Source organism: Megalobrama amblycephala, linkage group LG2 (genome assembly GCF_018812025.1).
Source record: "Megalobrama amblycephala isolate DHTTF-2021 linkage group LG2, ASM1881202v1, whole genome shotgun sequence".
NCBI lineage: Eukaryota > Metazoa > Chordata > Actinopteri > Cypriniformes > Xenocyprididae > Megalobrama > Megalobrama amblycephala.
The window spans coordinates 14,960,830-14,979,183 of NC_063045.1; the positions used below are offsets into that span (position 1 = coordinate 14,960,830).

Below are 18,354 nucleotides of genomic sequence, written 5' to 3' on the forward strand. Positions count from 1 at the left end.
CATTGCTCAAAAAGGTGCCATGTGTATCATCACCTAAAGGAAAGATATAATTGGAATTCCTTTCAGAGCAATTTTTTCCAGCTGATGAATGATATATATAAAACAGATAATAAACAGAATGTGTAAATGTAAATAAATGCATTATAAAGCAGTCTATACAACTTGTGCACGGTATTCCAAATCCTTTCGCATTAAATTTGTGTAACGGTGTGAAGTAACAGATCCCAAAACGGCTTTGAAATCTTGTTCGAGCTTGAGAATATTCAAATTTAGCACTAAACAATTACTTATACTGTAGACACATCACATCACATCACATCACACTAGGCCTGACATGTCAATGACCAGCTTGATGGTGACTAAATCATGACAGAATTTTATTTATTTTTCAGGGGGATGGGGGAATTGTTCCTTTATAAACACCTGGAAGCAACACCAAGGATTCTAGATGTGATAAGACTCTTGGAAAAAGAAAATGTAAAAAACAACATCTACGCTATTCAGTCTGACTTGTATTTTCCAAACTCTTTAGTCTGAGACAGAGGAAAATAAGTTTCATCAACCTATCTTCACTCTTCCCACTTGATACAAGCAGATAAACCATTATGAGAATGGCAGACTGAAACCCTGCCACCTTTGTCCATGCCTTTCTCTAAGGAAAAAAAGCAAGTAGGGTTTGTTTCTCAAGGTGATTGTAGCAGTGATAAGGGAGCAGTTCTTATTAGGGGTGACAGCGAAGGGGCTGTGGTGGCAGTACTGACTGGATAACCTTGTGCCTGCTCACCCTTCTGCGCCAGGCTCCTCTGCCTTGCCTCGACGGGGACACAATCTGCTGGCTGGAATTACCTCGCAGCTGGAGGAAAACTAAACATGATTTCTGACCTTTACTTCTTGTGTTCAACAGTAACCTTTGGTGGTCCGCTTGCACAGACGGGCTGAAATGAATTCCCGACCGCTGCGTGTACGATTATGTGCATGTTGCGGCTGAGAATGACGAGAGAATCAGCGGTTGAATGATGTTCCTTCAATTGCCGTCCTCTGTATGGGAACCTGATAGCTTGAAATGTTAATTGAAGCCAATTTGTTTCTACAGGGTTTGGAAACCTTAAGATACAAGCTACCTTATTTCTCCTCCCCCAAACGCAGCCACTAAAGCTAATGCAAACTTTGACAATTAGTTTGAAATTATATAGCTATTCATGGAACGAATGCCATGATATATCTTCAAGTGAGCTACCTTATTTCTACTATGGCTGCTAATGCTACTGCAATTGTTGATACTCTGCTAGAAATGATGTTTCAACTATATGAATGTATCGTCAAGCAAAGCTTTATTCTATGTCCAGGTGTATAGATGACTCAAAGAATAATCACAGCTAGGTGAACGAGTTCTTAAAAATGTGACTTAGCCTATGCATGTGTGAAGAGGATTAACATATATTTTTCAGACGTTTGGACCAGCCAAGCGTAATTGAAAGCAGTAATCTGGACCCATTTTTCCCTTTTCTGAGGAAAAAGCTACAATTACTTCTGCCGTACTCGTCCTTCTATGTTCATTACAGGCTTATTCCACCAACTTCTTCTTTTAGTGTGAAAGCTAGCATGCTTGTGCATGTTGTAAGAGGTTTCCTTCCGATGAACTCATTATTCCACAGTGTTCACCCCACTCAATGACACACTCCACATCTACCCCTGACTGTCACATCCGAGCAAATTCATGCAATCGTGCCCACTATCCTTTAGACTGGAGATAATGCAGGCATGGTGAAGTGCGGCTGAATCTCAACCACGAGTGGAACCTAGAATTTAGTCAAGACGCTGAGGGGAAAATTGACCTGTTCCATTTTAGTTGAGAGATTCAGTATGTGCATGTTTTTTCAATATGTGTTGCAGCACACCAAATTTTCATTCAACACAAATTGGAACTTCTAAATGTATGGCAGGGTGCCAGACCCCTTCCTCTAATAAAAATAATAAACATTAATTTGGAAAAATGGTGAATTATTAACTTTCAACATTCGAGTCTAAAAAGACATACACAAGAACATGCTAAGAAAATTCAGCAAGTAAAAGTTCTTGTAGTTATTAATACTAATACACTATATTATTTCATTTTATACATGTGTTTTTCAACCCTAAAGGGGAACAGGAGGATCACCAAGAGATCAGACAAATTCCATGGACTAACTTCCATGGACTAACTTTCGGAAAATTCATTTACACTATGGACTGGCCTATGTGGAGCAATTCTGTTATTTCTAGGCTGGAGGAAAAATTAAGAGATGAAACCTTTCATCTGGATTATTCTACTCTGAAAAGGGAGAAGATGGTTGGTGATGGGGGTATCTGCTCAAAGGGGTGGGAATTTGGGGGGTAGAAGATCAAAGCGACTAAAGCTGATTTATCCTGTGTTAGGGCTCAAATGCCTCTGAGAGGCATTGAACAGCCCTTCAAAAAGCAATAGCAGCCACCTTTATATCCAGCCTGTGCCAGTCATCAGGCCTGCCTGTGAAGCAAAATCAATCTGTTTCATATCAGAGATACCAGGGGAGAGGGAGAGAGAGTGTGTATGTGAGTGTACAATCTGTCCCCAAAGCTCTTTTTAATGACACATGCTGCATAACAGAGCAAGGATAGAAAAGTGTTCAATAAGGCAAACATGCTGTTATCTGGAGATGAGGACTAATATAAAAGGCTTGGATGGTACAGAGGGAGTTGTCAGTCAAACATACTTTAATTTCTATTTTCAAATTCCCTTCCTTTTCTGCTCAGCATGGACACACTTACTTGGACAGAAGTCCTTCAAATTCTTGCTAACAAAACAGTCTTGGTACAAGAACCAGACAAACAGAAAGCTAAAGAATATTACCACAAAGTCAAAAGCATGTGGTTACAATGGCAATTGTTACAAGCACTTAAGGCGCCGTCATGAATTCAAAAATGCACCTTTCATCACTGTTCTTTTAATAATAACCCATCACAGTATTAATTTAACTAGGCAGCATGTCAATCAGGTGACCCAACCAGGAGATTCTTTCTAATCCATGACCGTGTGCAGATTGAAATGATTAAAAAATGCATCTAGAAGAACAATTTAATCACATTAGCTCTATAGACTTAATAACCACTGACAGAAAGCCCTTGTGGAGAAGGTTCCTTGAGGTTTAGAAGGTCTCTTCCTTTGTTTTTCTTTGAACAGGTGTGGTGACCTTTCAACCACTTAATGAGATTACGAGAGTAATTAGAACTGGAGCCACCGAGGGTCCCAACAGTCAACCCGCCTGAACTCGAGAGAATAACCAGTGTCCATCTGGGTGCCACCTCGGAATTAGAGAAAGAAACGTAATTAAGTCCTAATGCATGGATCCTCAACTACCCTAGGGACTGGAGGACGTGCCCATGAAGAAAAGTAGCATTAGCACACATAGCTAACAAGCACTGCCTAAAGCAATAGCAAGTCTGTCAAAGCACGACACACTCTAGGATTGGCCAAGTGTTGGGAAAGAAATCCCCTGCAACCATTAAAGTCACAACAGTGTTGGATTGCTCCTGGGGTGCTACTCTGAGCTGTTCATTTAGGATGATGTGCAACTATTGGGCCTGACCTAAGCACACTCTTCATCTCCAACATGGCCACCGAGAGGAAGGCAATAAGGGACCCAAGGAAACCCAATGGGCGCCTAGGGAGCGCTAAGGCTGGCCACTCACAGGGAAGCCCAAAGACAGCAAAGTGTCAGAGTCAATGCGAACACACACCTCTACAATGGCAAAATCAATGGGGCTTTATGAGGCATCAATCTCTTCTACAAAGGCCTGCTTGTCTACTGCTGGGATGGACCATTTGGATGTGGGACTTTGACATTTGCAATTTTCCAAAAATAGCTGTAGAAGGCTTTTTGACATTTTGTTGACCCATCCCTGATGGTTTATCTGATTCCCTTAAAGATTCTTTTGTCTGTCATGTGATCAAATTGGGAGAATTTTTCAAGTTACTAAGGGTCATTTATTTTTAATGGTCCTTTGGAAAGACAAAATAATATACTGTACTGTTAGTTGTCTGTTTAGATCAGGAATGGGCCACTCTGCTCCTGGGGGGCCACTGTCCTGCAGATTTTAGTTCCAAATCTAATCAAACACACTTAATTTCCCAGTAATCCTCAAGACTTTGTTCAGGTGTGTTTGATTATGGTTGGAACTTAAATCTGAGCAGAGTTGCAGATCCAGACTGGAGTGGCGAACATGGGTCCTGGAAAGCCACAGTCCTGCAGAGTTTTGCTTCAGCCCTAATCAAACAAACCTGAACAAGCTAATCAAGGTCTGAAGGGTTACTAGAAAGCTACAGACAGATGAGTTTTTAATCAGGGTTGAAGCTGAACTCTGCAGGACTGTGGCTCTCCAGGACCAGAGTTCACCACCCCGGTTTAGACCATTAAAAAAATCATGAGCTAGGCCATCATTCTCTAGAAAAATACCTATTTTTAAGCTAGAAAAAAATATCTATTTTGCTCTATTTTACACCTTTTCAAGTACAATAAATCCACCATGTTTGTGTGGGTGATCTCAATAGACGGATCTATTTACAGTAAGCAGCAGATCACATGCTAGAGACTTAGAACTAAGGGTCTTGGCAAGTGTCCTGCAATATAATTGATTGTTAGGCAAGTTGTGCATCCTCGGCCAACCTTTCTCTACCCTCCCAACATCAATCTCTATGGCATTTACACCTTTTGTTTACAATATGCCCCCTTGATTTGACCAGACATCAAGTTGGGGGTTTGGGGCTCAGGGCTCCCGTTCCAATATCTAAGCTAATTACTTTTTAATTTACAGTGTGTCGTTAATGGTCTTGGCAGGGGGAGCAAGGTTAGACAGGCAGCAGAAGCCACTTCCCTTCCGTTCACCAGCACCACGGCCTCCTTAATTAAAATGAATAATCTGGGCATTCATCAGATAGATGGAGAGAGAGTCAGTGAAAGAGAATTGTGAAGATAGGAAGGTAGAACCCTGCTGAAAAGACCAACTTAGGATAGCACCAATTTTCATGCAGGGTTATGGTGGTGTAGCAGGTGAATTTTATCTCAACCGTCCTGATATTTCTGAAAATAATTGAACGAAAAAGTCTAGAAGCCTGGTGAGGAAATCAGTACACCAGGATCTCATGTTAGGTAACAGCATTCAAAACACAACCAACGCTGGCCAGTTTTGTTGGTCTTTTCAGCAGGGAGAAAGGTGAATAAAGTAAAGTTCATGTACATTCATACCAAAGCTACATCAAAAGAAAAAAAAAAAAGAACAAGACAACTACCTCCACGACTCTCACTGTCAGCCGGCTTCACCTGGATGGGGCGAGTCATCTGAAAGAAGAAAAACAGTACAGACAAGACAAGGGGTTAGTTCAGGCACAGGAAACTGCTGTCACCACAATAAGCCTACAGCCTGTTGAGCTTATGTCCAACACAAAACAATCCTGTCTAAATTTGATCAAATGCAAATATCCACATGTCAGCTTGCAGGGTACTCATTGTCCCTTAAACATACCAAATAAAAGAGTGGTGATTTGTACCAGCATGCCTTCAGTTGACTCGCATCCTGTATCTATTTTTGGCGTGCTTCGCAGCTCTAGACACTTTATTTTATCCATCTGAAATAAATATATCCATATGATATATTTACGAAAGTCATGTGCGTGCATTGATTGCCATTTTATTTATGCCTTTAAATAACTTCTGATCATTATATCAGTGCCAGGTTCCATGCGCACATCGAGTCAAAATCCTATAGCACGTTCGATTTAAATCGCCTAGTCCACTCAGTGATCATTCTGCCAATGTCCCGGGCAACTACTGTATGCCCCCATCTATTTATATGGAAAAAGGCTGAGATCTCTAAAACTTTTGGCAAAAATTATGCTTCAATGACACAGTTCCAAAATCAGAAATAAAATACAACAACTCTACCATACAATAAACTTTAGCTCAAAGTCCATCTTCTCCCCTCAAAAAGTCTCTGGTCTGATCAGCAAGTTGTTTTTATGTTTGCTTTGCCATGCTCGCTTGGTTACAGTGTCTAGCAAGGAGGAAGTGAAATGCAACAACAATTAAAGTGGAGGCAGCCACAAGAGAGAGAGAGATCAATGAAGCCCTATTGATCCCTGCCCCTTAGGCTGTGGAGAGTGTCTGGAAAGGAGGGATTCTGTGGGTAGAAGGCTCACAGTAATCTACTAAAGCCTGATAAGAATGGCATTTGTTGGATTAGAAGCCTCTGTCATCACAGTTTTTGTGCTCCGCATTTTGCTCGACACTTTTTTTCCCATTATCCTTGCAAAGGTTGAAGCTTTCTCGACTGGTTCTTATTCTACAAACTTGAGCCAAACAGAAAGAAAATATATATATTTTTGTTTGTCTGTTTGTTTTCTTCTTCTGCCTGTCATTCAAGGATTCAAAAGGATTTTGCTGCAGGATCAAAGGATGTTCAAAGGGTTTTTCTATGCTCCCATTTATTCCTACCTGGGGATGTGATGTGGAAAGGAATACTGTAAATGCAGACTATTTGATTATTGGAGCAGTACAGCAACTTCACTCACATAATATAGCAAGAATTTTGAAATCTCCGGGGAAAAAATGGACATACATAATTTAATAATAAATAATTCTGACACAAATGAATATTTTCATTTACATTTTTCATTTTATTGATTTATTTAAGCAAGCATGCCATCAACAGGATAATGTACAGTCAACTGGGCATCATTATTATTATTATTATATTTTTTTTTTAAATCTGTTTAGGATAAAAAAAACATCCTGACATCTCTATCAGGGTTTATTTAGTGATACTGACTGGTTTGTTAGTATATTAACCCATATATTATCAGTTAAATAAAAGCTGATAGTGTTTTAAAGTTATGTTACATTCAAGAGTACTTTCTTTAATTGTTGAAAAACAGGACAGATCCTGTCCTAAAGGCCTACTTTACACTATAACATCCATTCCCCAGCATCGTAATCCAATGGGAGCTTTCTATCGATCCAAAACAAACTGCTAATAGCAACACAGCAGGCCCAGTTTGGATGAAAAAAGGCCAAGAGCTGTGCGGAGATTTGCGACAAGATTACCCAAATTTGCAAAGCGCCCTTTGCAGGCTCCCCAGCCATCTGTAACCTGAAATTAAGCCTTTATGAATGCTGCAGCAACTTTCGTCTCATGCAGACGCCAATCCAAAGGTCTGGGAAATGTTTGAGAGATGACAGGATCAACATTTTGTCTTTCTCCTCAACATATTTTCTTTTACTGTCCAACTGTGTGTGTGGGGGGGGACTGAAAAAGGTCAGTTTTAAAGACAGGCCAGTCCCATAAAATCATGACTTGTTCAAGGAGAAACACCATAATGGGATTTTAAAACGCCTTAATAACATGCTGATATATGAGGAAGAGGGCCAGACTAGATTCATTAAGTGTTAAACGTATCCATTTTCACCTTGAGGAACCGAATAACCTTCCTCTGAGAAATTATTCCATAAATTTATCCATCGTAAATAATAACTAGAAGGGTCTAACTCTTTGTGCGAAGGGGAAAAGGCAAAAGATGTAATTCCTCTGAAGGTTGGAGTTCAGTAGCTTTGTCTTACACTCCGGATTAAAAAAAAAATGAAAAAAAGTCTGAAATACAGTAATGCACAATGATGGTGTTGCACTGCAAGACTTTTCTCCATTGCAAATAACAACATTTTTACTCAGACGTTCTCAGGCGTAAAGACAAAAACAATCCAACTGACATAATTGTAAGATATGCCCGTCCCAAAAACAAATCATCTGACAAACACAAATAGTTGCCAACATTAGCACTTATGGATACTTTGCAATATGCATGCAACACTGTGGATGCAATGCCTAGTAATAAAGGAGATTCTGTTTTGCAAGGGAATGCATTTAGAACTACCTCATATCTGTAAATGCCATCAGTGAGATGTATTCCTAACACATTGGACTTTCGTGTAAGGTTTATGGATTCACCTCTCTAACTAGTCACTGTCCTGGTCATAAAATGCTGGTGTAATGGTCCATTTGTTTTCCTAAGAGCAATGTGTTTCTCCCTTGTACATTTAGTATCGATGGAACTCAGTTTATTGCATTTTTCTCACCTCTAATGGGATGCCGTACACTTGAGGTACACACGTTTATACACACACACACACACACACATTTGTTTTTGTGAATTGTGGGGACATGGTTTTTATACTGTACAAACTGTATTTTCTATCTCCCTACACTACCCCTACCCCTACCCCTAAACATAACCATCACAGGAAACTGCACATTTTTACTTTCTCAAAAAAACCCATTCTGTATGATTTATAAGCCTTTTGAAAAATGGGGACATGGGGTAATGTCCTTATAAGTCACCCTCTTCTTGTAATACCTATGTCATACCCATGTCATTATACAAATCTGTGTCCTGATATGTCACAAAAGCGCGCACACACTCACACACACACACTTCAAAATGCTGTATAGTATGGGTGTCAGTTCATTTTAAACAAATGTGGGAACAGAGTTATGGTTGTGAGGCTTAGGCTTAGCCTGTGAATAATATTTAGGTTATATGCAAATAATTAAAGCAAATAGAATAAATAATACATTATAATATAATTAATCATGAATATATTATTATAAATAAAACTCAATACAATCTTTAAATGTTTTGATGTTATCTGTAGTAGAGTATTTGCAAGTAAAAACTGAAATTTGTTAATATTATAATTAGGAAATAATAGATTAATTATAAGAAATTTCAGTTGCAATTAAATATTTTATATATCAATACAGAAAAATAGAAACGTTCCCTTGACTGAAATAAAATAATTTTTACTTGAAGTATTAAAATGACTAAAAATTAAATCATAATAAATTAAAACTAAATAGAAATATTTAAATATATATATATATATATATTTTCAAAATAACAAAACAAGAAAATTACTAAAAACCTTAAAATGAAAATTGAAAAATAAAAATACAAGCTAATTCAAAATATTAAAAATGCTATAATAGTTTATAAATAATACTAAAATAACATTTCAACAGCATACTGAATTGACATAAAATTATTTGAGGAAACACTCGCGGCTGCCCCAGTATAACTAAATAAACCAATTAATATATAAATAAACTATGATTATGCTTTTTCGAACTGTTTGATTTTGGGGGAAAAAAAAAAGTTAAAATAAAAATGACATTTTAAAACTTATTTTATTGTATAACTAATCCAAACCACTTAGCACAACATTAAATATAATTCACAGTGCCAAATCATCACTCACATACAATGAAAAGAAAACGTGTTGATGCATCACTGCTGCAAACAATTTAATAAAGCGGTGAGGACGAAATTGGTTACGGCAAAAATAGGCCATCCCAACCATAAATGACACCTACTGTATGCTGTAAACACACTCATTCCACACACATTTTCATGCACTATAGAAACAAAAAGACCAGCAGTTGACAAACTGTCATCAGGGAAAGCATTCATTTAGCTTCTGCCCTGAGAGAGTTCACTACGCCTCTGCTTTTGTGCCTTTATTGCACAAGCGTTCTTTACTCATAAGATAAAATGAATGAGTTCGCATTATGCCGTGTTCCTTGCAAAAAAAAACAACAACATGTGTTCTAATTGTGATAGATTCAAGTAAGTTTCCACACTCGGAATGGCGAATGCACCGAGGTCCAGGACAAAAACAGAGGGATGGAGGGGGTTGGAGAGGATGGAAGGCAAAGGAGAACTGCCTGCAACTGCCAGATAAGATTGCTTCTCAGTTGAGTGGCATTTCCAGAGCCGTGACTCCACCCTATTGCTCCCCCACATATGCTGATAGACTCGCGCTGACGGAAACGCACACTTATACGTTTCCCGCCCGCAGCAAAAGCACCGGCGTCCCTGTGTTTGCCAATCTGTTGTTTAAACTCAGCGGAACAATTCAAATCCCCACGTCCCAACAGGAGTGTGTCAGTTGCATCTCGTTTGGGATGATGCACACGATCCGACACACACCCCTCCGGTCCCCAGCATTCCCGACCGTGAATGTATTTTCTGGGATTTCCAATATAGCTACGGGAGCAACTGTCTCTTTGTCCTTGTCATCTGTTCCTTTAAGCACACAATACTCAATAATCATGTTGTTTGCTGTGCTGCTGTCTTTCAAAAGGGGGAGCTATCAAACAGGGTAAACAGAAAATACAGTGGGGGATATGAAACAGCCATTCTCCTGAGAGACAGTCTGTTCTCCTGTAGTGATGTTTGATTAGGCACCGCTGTGCTGGGGTAGATAGAAATTCAGAACAAGCTGCTCCAAGCAAATCGGGACTGTGCCTTGTTGCCTCCGTCTATGATGAATGTGAAATAATTCCCCTATTTGTTTTACGCTGTTCTGTCATAAATTGCATGCAGGACAAAGAGTCAACATGGATGAAAAGAATGGTTCGCAGTGGCTTTACAAACAGTGAAACATAAAGCAGACGTCATTGGATGTATGAGAGTGTTTAGAGTACACTATTTTTTTCCAGGTCAGGGGCGTCAGAGGAATCACGGCTTGGACTCCTGTTAAGAAACAGAGTTTGAGCTTCGCTCACCTGCTGGGTTCAATGTTCAAAAGGCGTTTCGCACCATATCCCTTTTTTTTTTTGTTCACATGCAACATTAAAACGGCTCACAACTTCTAACAGTTCAGTGTTGTACTTTTTAACTCAAAGAATTAAAGAATTTTATAAAACGGATTGTATATAAATGTATATACTAAAATTTTGAAATGTTTTAATGCTTTGTGTTATCAAGCAAAATACTGAAATATACTACATTCAAAAAGTTTGGGGTCAGTAACAAGATTTTTTTTAATACTTTAATTTAGGATGGATAGATAGATAGTAGGGATGGGCACTTTTCCAAAATATTGTATTAGAATATTTGGGCTCGTAAAAAACGAATATTCGAATATTCGTTTATTTAAAGCGGAACTCAGTAAGATTTGCGAAGCTCCCCCTACAGGTTCCTTCAGTGAATCACACTGTTGTAACTACTCCAAGCGCAGCTCTGGACTACAACGACTACAATGCTCACCAGCGCAGTAGTTTTGCAAATACAGTACATTCGATGGAGGTGGGTAATTTTCGAAATTGTCTTATAAAGTCATAATATATACATTGTTTTTGAATTACCGTAAAGCATTTTGTCACTCTCGCGTGAACGTGAACATGAGGCGAGATTGTGTCGGGTCGGCGCAGCTCAACTTGCAAGTGCTGTTTTCTGGCGTAGACGTGCCAGAGGGGGTTAGTGCTCGCCTCAAACACACCACTACAATTCAATTAACCGTCTAAGGACTTAGAAAACTATTTATGAAGGTAAAAAAAGAAAAAAAGTGTAAAAAAGGTTTACTGCTTTAAATGAGGTTAAACAAGAAGTACGTTATTGTTTTATATTCATCAAGATTTTGTAACCATTTCTGAACAAGCTTACGATTAGGCAATACACAACAAGCGTACATTATATCTTAAGCTTTTAGTTCAAAGCATTAAACAAAATGTGTAAACAAAAAATATAAAGAACAAAAGCATTTAAGCTCAAGCAGCGCGAATGGGAAAAACACTAATAAAGCAGACAGCGCCAGTTATCGTACAAAACGTAACGTACATAATACACTCGAGTCAGTATATGGTTATCGTGTTTATATTGTTTAACATGTTCATGTTGAGAAAAACAATATCCACATGCTCGGGTGAGAAAACGAGCTGCTGACAGACGTTGCAGAGACAAAGATAACAATAAAACATAACGGTATGCTAAGCTAAGTTTCTAACAGCAGCACTTCGTTTTCTACTCGTAAATATGTCTTCCTCGACGAAACATAAAGGAAACATATGTCTCAAAATCATTTTGCTATTAGATAAGTTATCATCTTGGCTCACTCTGGGATAACTTACAATTGCGCTTACCTGTCGTGAATGCAGTGATGGACAGCTGTCTTTCCTCTCTGGTGTTTAAATTTCATGTGCTTTCTCAATATGGTGGTGATATTATGACAACTCAGTTTCATTAATTCATTTGATCAAAAGTAATTTCATTGTGTAAGATCATTTTCATCAAAGTAATTCCAAACTTCACGAGGCAGACAACAACATTATGTGACGATCAAATGAAATAAACTTGTTAAACACGCTCCACAGCGCCACCCAGTTTTAGTGCTTAGGATTTATCATGGATTCACTGCATTTACGGCCAGGAAAGCAACATAGTAAAATTCGAATACTATTTTTATTTTTCGAATATTAATTACAGGTCGAATATTCGACTATTTGTGCACACCCCTACTATAAACACTCTCATACATCCAATGACGTCTGCTTTAGATAGATAGATAGACAGACAGACAGACAGACAGATGTGAAAAAAGTTTTTTTCGAATAAAAATAAGTTTTCAATAACGAAACTAAAAAATGTGCCCTAAAATACAAAACAACTCAATAATAGACAATGATAATGTTTGACCAATTATTTTTAACTATTAAACAACAACAATAAACAACAAAAAACAACTATATTAAAAAAATCGAAATCTAAAATAATTTCAAAACTATAGCAACCCTGCTGTGAACAAGCTTGTCTGATTAAGAGTCGGGCATCTTGCGAGCGTGTGTGTGTGTGTGTGTGTGTGTGTGTGTGTGTGTGTGTGTGTGCGCTTGTGAGAGAGAGATTGAGAGACCATGTCGGCGGTTTGGCTGGAGTTTAACAGTGAGATAACAGCCTATTCCCTGATCATTATTTAGCATTAGCAGGCCATCAAAGCCCCCTCTCCTTTGTTATTCCTAATAGGGAAATAAACACCTTTTGACTGGAGCATCCCAGCTGCGATAATTAATATTTCCAATTATTGATTTGAAAGTGCGCTGTGTGGTGACAGCCTTGGGCTTCGGCTCACCTAATAAATCTACTGTACAGGAAGGTGAGAGCGGAAGAGCGAGGGACAGCGAGAGGGAGAGATATTCTCCAGCAGCCTGCAATTTTTAGTTAGTCTGTTCTCCACACAAAGCTATCGTATGAGTTGTTCTATAGCATATAAATAATATGGACTACTTTTATTAACCATTCACTTTTGTTTTATGGAATAGAGCGGCTAAGATGTGGTCAAAAGAAGTGAAAAAGAATTTCCGACAACATGAGGGTAAATAAAAGACAAAATTAGCATTTTTGCATGAGCTACTCCTTTAAAATGTAATTCATTTGTCTGCCAGAATCTCTAAGAGGAAGAAAATGAGACAGAAAATGGATGAGGGAGAACGAAGTGAAGAAGTATCTGCCAGCGTGTGTGCGTGTGAGGTACTTTGCTCCCAGCACCTCTGTGGAAGGCCTGATAAGAGTATTGACTCCACCGACTTGTCAATCGCAAGCGTCTGAAGTCGAAAACTCCAATAGCTTCCCTCCAATTCGCACAATACTGGAGGTCAGATGTAGCTCCAAGTACCTTCGACCATTGACACCGCATTTTTTAGAGCAATCCGGAACGTCTACAGTCCTCTGAAAATGTCTAACGCTGCGCTCCAGCTAATGTCGAGTTATCTTACGCCACATCAAGCGTGCGCTTTCAGCCTGACGTCCCTCAAAAGGTCAGCAGTCCAGATTAAATCTTTTCCCCCTTAACATTCCCCGGCCTCCTAAGTTCTCACCACAAGACGAAGCTGCTGACCTTTCACAGTGCTACAACCAGGATCCTAGCGAAGACCATCAGTGTCTGTATGAGCGTGTACAATGGTTCCTGGTGTGAATTCAACCTTAACACAGGTTTACCTGGAAGAGGATGAAAGGTCCGAATTGAAAAACTCAACAAGAACAAATAAAAAAATAAATGATAAAAAGGCTCTAATCCTACAAACGCTCGCAAGCCAGTCACCGAAGTGTCAAAGTGAGATAAAGAGAGAAAGGTGGTGCACAAGAGAGATTCCCTGACTTCACAGCTGCTGTGGTCTTTTATCAGGGGAAGGGCATCTTTCCTAGACATCTCTGGTAAAGGCGTTCTCAGCCATCTTTTCTGGAGAGAGACGTGAGGTTTGTTGGAGGAAATAATCTCTGTCTACAAATTTCTCAGAAGCACCATGATGTTTGTTTTGATTCTTTTTATTCATATTTCCGTTTCCAACTCTGTTTGAAGAGCATTTGGTGCCGTTTCATGTCAAAATGTTGGCAATCACATTTAGCGACTCTTATATCTTCAAAGTCTTCTGATGACAGTTTTAAAAGTAGGGGATGTCAGATGATAATGCTTTCAGTTGCTTTACAAAAAAGAAGCACTTAAAAACAATCCTTCTGAATGGCTGAAAATGCTCCTGCTCATAGGATCAGGCCACGCCTTCTCATGAATAATTAAGAGAACTCTAAAGGTGATAATACACAGGGCAACTTTTCAAGCAATTTTGCTGAGAAAAATGTCATTGTGGGCACTTTCCCATTGAGAATTTGCAACAAATTTCTCTGTGGATATCCAGATAGAAATTTGTTGCCCATTCTCAATGGGAAAGTGTCCAAGGAACATCTTTTGGCAACACTGCCCTGCACCATTGCTCAAAAAGTTGCCCCGTGTATCATCACCTTAAGTTCTGATGTATATAAATACTGTCTACGCAACCTACTGAAACCATAAGAGGTCATGCATTTTTGTTTTTTTTGTCATGGATTTTCTTATGACCCCAATGTAACAACTGGTTGTGTTGTCTAGATCTCATTCTAATTTTTCAAGATCTTGACAAATCAAAAGTTGTTCAAGTAATCTCGACATAATCAGTTTTCTTGAAAATAAAAGATTGTTTATTGAGTTCTTGACTGAATTTTCTTGTGAACTAGACAAAACAAGCTGTTTTCTTGAGATCTAGACATAACAAATGATTGTTTATATAGATCTTGACTGAAGTTTCTTGTGAGAACATTTTCTTCTCTCAAGATCTTGACTAGATTTTCTCATGGTCCTGGCAAACCAATATTTTTTTGTCAATGTAATCATTAAAACAGGATAATAATAATAATAATAATAATAATAATAGAGGACCTCAGACACATCTGAAGTCATTTACTCAATATTGTTTTCAAACCTGAGAGAAATTATCTCTAAATAAACCATTTCCCACTCATAATTAAAAATATGTATAGCTATTATTGTCTTCATCATGTGCAACATGTACATAAATGTAATTTCTTAACAAAAATGTGCAGTATTTCATGGCCCTTCAAAACTGCTGTTTATCTGCTAAATCCAGAAACTATAGATTTCATCTTAGAAACACATCAGGCCAAATTAAATCAAGTATGATGAACATAGGTGGCGATTTATGTTTCTGCCGGTGGGTGCCCAGTAACACCCCCCCCCCCTTTTTTTTTTAATGTTATTGTTTCATCCTTACAGCTACATTACAATATTAGTATCGTACTACTTTTATATTTTAGACAAATCCGCACTTAGTTTTAGTATTCCCCATTGGTCTCGTGGTAGAATTTTTGTTAATAGAGTCAGAAGTTCAGCTGTGCTCTAATTATCTAATTATGCTTGAATCCGCCCTTGCATAGTTTTTTTTTTCTCATTAAGATCAAAGAAGTTTATTTATGATTGTATATCAATATCAGGGACAAATTTGTGTGCATTTTGATAGTGACTTCGCTGGAAAGAAGAGTCTAGCGAATCGCGATAGATTGACACGCATGTATGTACATGAGTCACCATTCCTCCACTTATAACAGCGGTGACACAGCATTTCAAAAACAACATGTTCCAGCGCCAGATCACTTATTATTTAACTCAATGAACATCAACTGGATGTTTCATTTGAATTCGACCAAAAACAAGCACATTCTTTTCATGAGTGTTGTGTGCTCTCACTGAAATCTGAAGATAACGTTACCTAAAGGTAGCCTACACTGTGTTATTTCGTCAGTCAGTCATGAACGTCAGGTGGTTAAAAGCTTCTGGCAACTTTAAATCCAGGAAAGAAGACCATTTTAGGGACAGGGCAAGGACATTATGAGTTCTGAATCTGAGTGAGCGCGAAAGTGAAGGAAATCCGACTGCGAGTTAAGAGATTTGTGCTCGCTCAACACTGGATGCGCTCTCAACGCGCTCTCGACTTTTGCCATTAAAATAACGTCATAGAAATGGCTTTAAATATATAAAGGATCGTTTCTGATAGCTGCAATCGATTTTTTACTTGTTAAAATCCATGGAGAATATCTCGTATTTTTCCGTGGGTGCTCGACCACGGGATCGGCGCCTATAATGATGTATATATTAACAACTCTGAGAACACACTGGTAGCCTTAGCATTTCAACTACAGGATCTCTTAAGTATGTGCTAATACAGCATTCAAGGGGCTTCATGGTATTGTGCTATGTGCTTGCTTTGCCCTGCCGGGGCGGAATAAGGAGGAAGCTCCCCGTGCTGTCAGTGCCGCTACAGGATTGTGACAGATTACAGGGCACTCCTATGACCAATGGGTGGCCAGCATCGCTTCCCGGTCAGTGACCCATAATTCCCTGCATACCTATGCCGAGTTGACGTTTCTTTAATGGGTTACAGACCTCTGGCGAGCCACCGCCTTCTCAGTGCTATGATAGCCTATTAGCAATTCACCACAGCTTGCAGTTTTTTGCCTTCTTTTTTTTAAAGCCACCCTGCACCCTTCTATGCCACGTACAGTATAACCTCTTTCAACCTCGTGGTCCTGAGGGGTTGACAACAGCAGAACAGAAAGGAAAAGGCAGAGGAGAGAGGGAGGCAACGATGCAAGTCGGCCAAGTGTCAGGTGTGGACAGAAAAAAAGCCGGGGGGAACGACTAGGAGATGGGAGGATAGACAGATGGAAAGGAAAAAGAGAAAGAACTGAAGCCAGAAGTGGCATTTGCTCAAAGCTATTCACCTATCTGCCATGAGAGATGATGCAATAATAGTAATGCACCCGACTGCAGCGGTTCTCAACTGGTGGGTCGCAACTCAAAAATGGGTCGCTGGTCTGTTCTGACAAGCTTTGGACAGCATGGGGGACAAAAAAAACTATACTAAATGCAAATGTAAAAATGCAGCTAACCAAAATAAATACGTTTAGGCTTTTGTTGTTGACCTCAAAAGCTGTACACCCAATCAAATGCTGATTTTGTCGAGAAACTAGTCTTGTTTATCAACCCGTTGTCCATTTCTTATAGCATTGCACTTATCTCACACGCCATCTAATTCGCCACTGCCTTGACGATCGATAGTGAAACAACTGATCTTTGTGTGTTCACTGTTTTACAGAAGGGGCTCTGTGTCTGTCATTGTGAGCATGTTTGTACGGACTAGAACTTGACGAGGATCCAGCATGCTTAGTCCATCTGTCTGCAGTTGCAGTCCAAGTCAACTCCAATAACACAACTCCACTCTGACATAGATAGAGTATACGATTTAAATAAGGTCCTCATTATCTGCTTCTATTATCAATCTAATTAGACAGATAAAGGTAATAAAAAGGGCAAATTACAGCTTGTATTGATATGATTACTAATGTATTGTAAACCGATGAGATAGATATACAGTGTGTGAAAAACTGTTTGCCCCCTTCCTGATTTTTTTGTTTTTTTGCATGTTTGTCACACTTGTCACACAATTTTAAATATTAATCAAAGATAACACAGGTAAACACAACATGCAGTTTTTAAATGAAAGTTTTTATTATGAAGGGAAAACAAAATCCAAACCCACATGGCCCTGTGTGAAAAAGTGCTTGCCCCCTAAACCTAATAACTGGTTGGGCCACCCTTAGCAGCAACAACTGCAATCAAGCATTTGCGATAACTTGCAATGAGTCTGTTACAGCGCTGTGGATGAATTTTGGCCCACTCATCTTTGCAGAATTGTTGTAGTTCAGCCACATTGGAGGATTTTCGAGCATGAACCGCCTTTTTTAGGCGGATTGAGGTCAGGACTTTGACTAGGCCACTCCAAAGTCTTCATTTTGTTTTTCTTCAGCCATTCAGAGGTGGACTTGCTGGTGTGTTTTGGATCATTGTCCTGCTGCAGAACCCAAGTTTGCTTCAGCTTGAGGTCACGAACAGATGGCCGGACATTGTCCTTCAGGATTGTTTTGGTAGACAGCAGAATTCATGGTTCAATTTATCACAGCAAGTCTTCCAGGTCCTGAAGCAGCAAAACAGCCCCAGACCATCACACTACCACCACCATATTTTACTGTTGGCATGATGTTCTTTTTCTGAAATGACACGTTACTTTTACACCAGACGTAATGGGACACACACTTTCCAAAATGTTCAACCTTTTGTCTCGTCAGTCCAC

General features: G+C 39.1%; 1 protein-coding gene across 17 annotated transcripts in view; it reads right to left on the reverse strand.

Moving 5' to 3' along the window:
* celf5a (cugbp, Elav-like family member 5a) overlaps positions 1-18,354 on the reverse strand; it is a 241,567-nt gene that overhangs the window by 101,020 nt on the left and 122,193 nt on the right. For all 17 annotated transcript variants that reach the window (XM_048182963.1, XM_048182970.1, XM_048182960.1 and 14 more), the window contains exon 3: positions 5,306-5,354. In XM_048182963.1, coding sequence (XP_048038920.1) covers positions 5,306-5,354 — 49 coding nt within the window. The remainder of the gene's footprint in view (positions 1-5,305; positions 5,355-18,354) is intronic.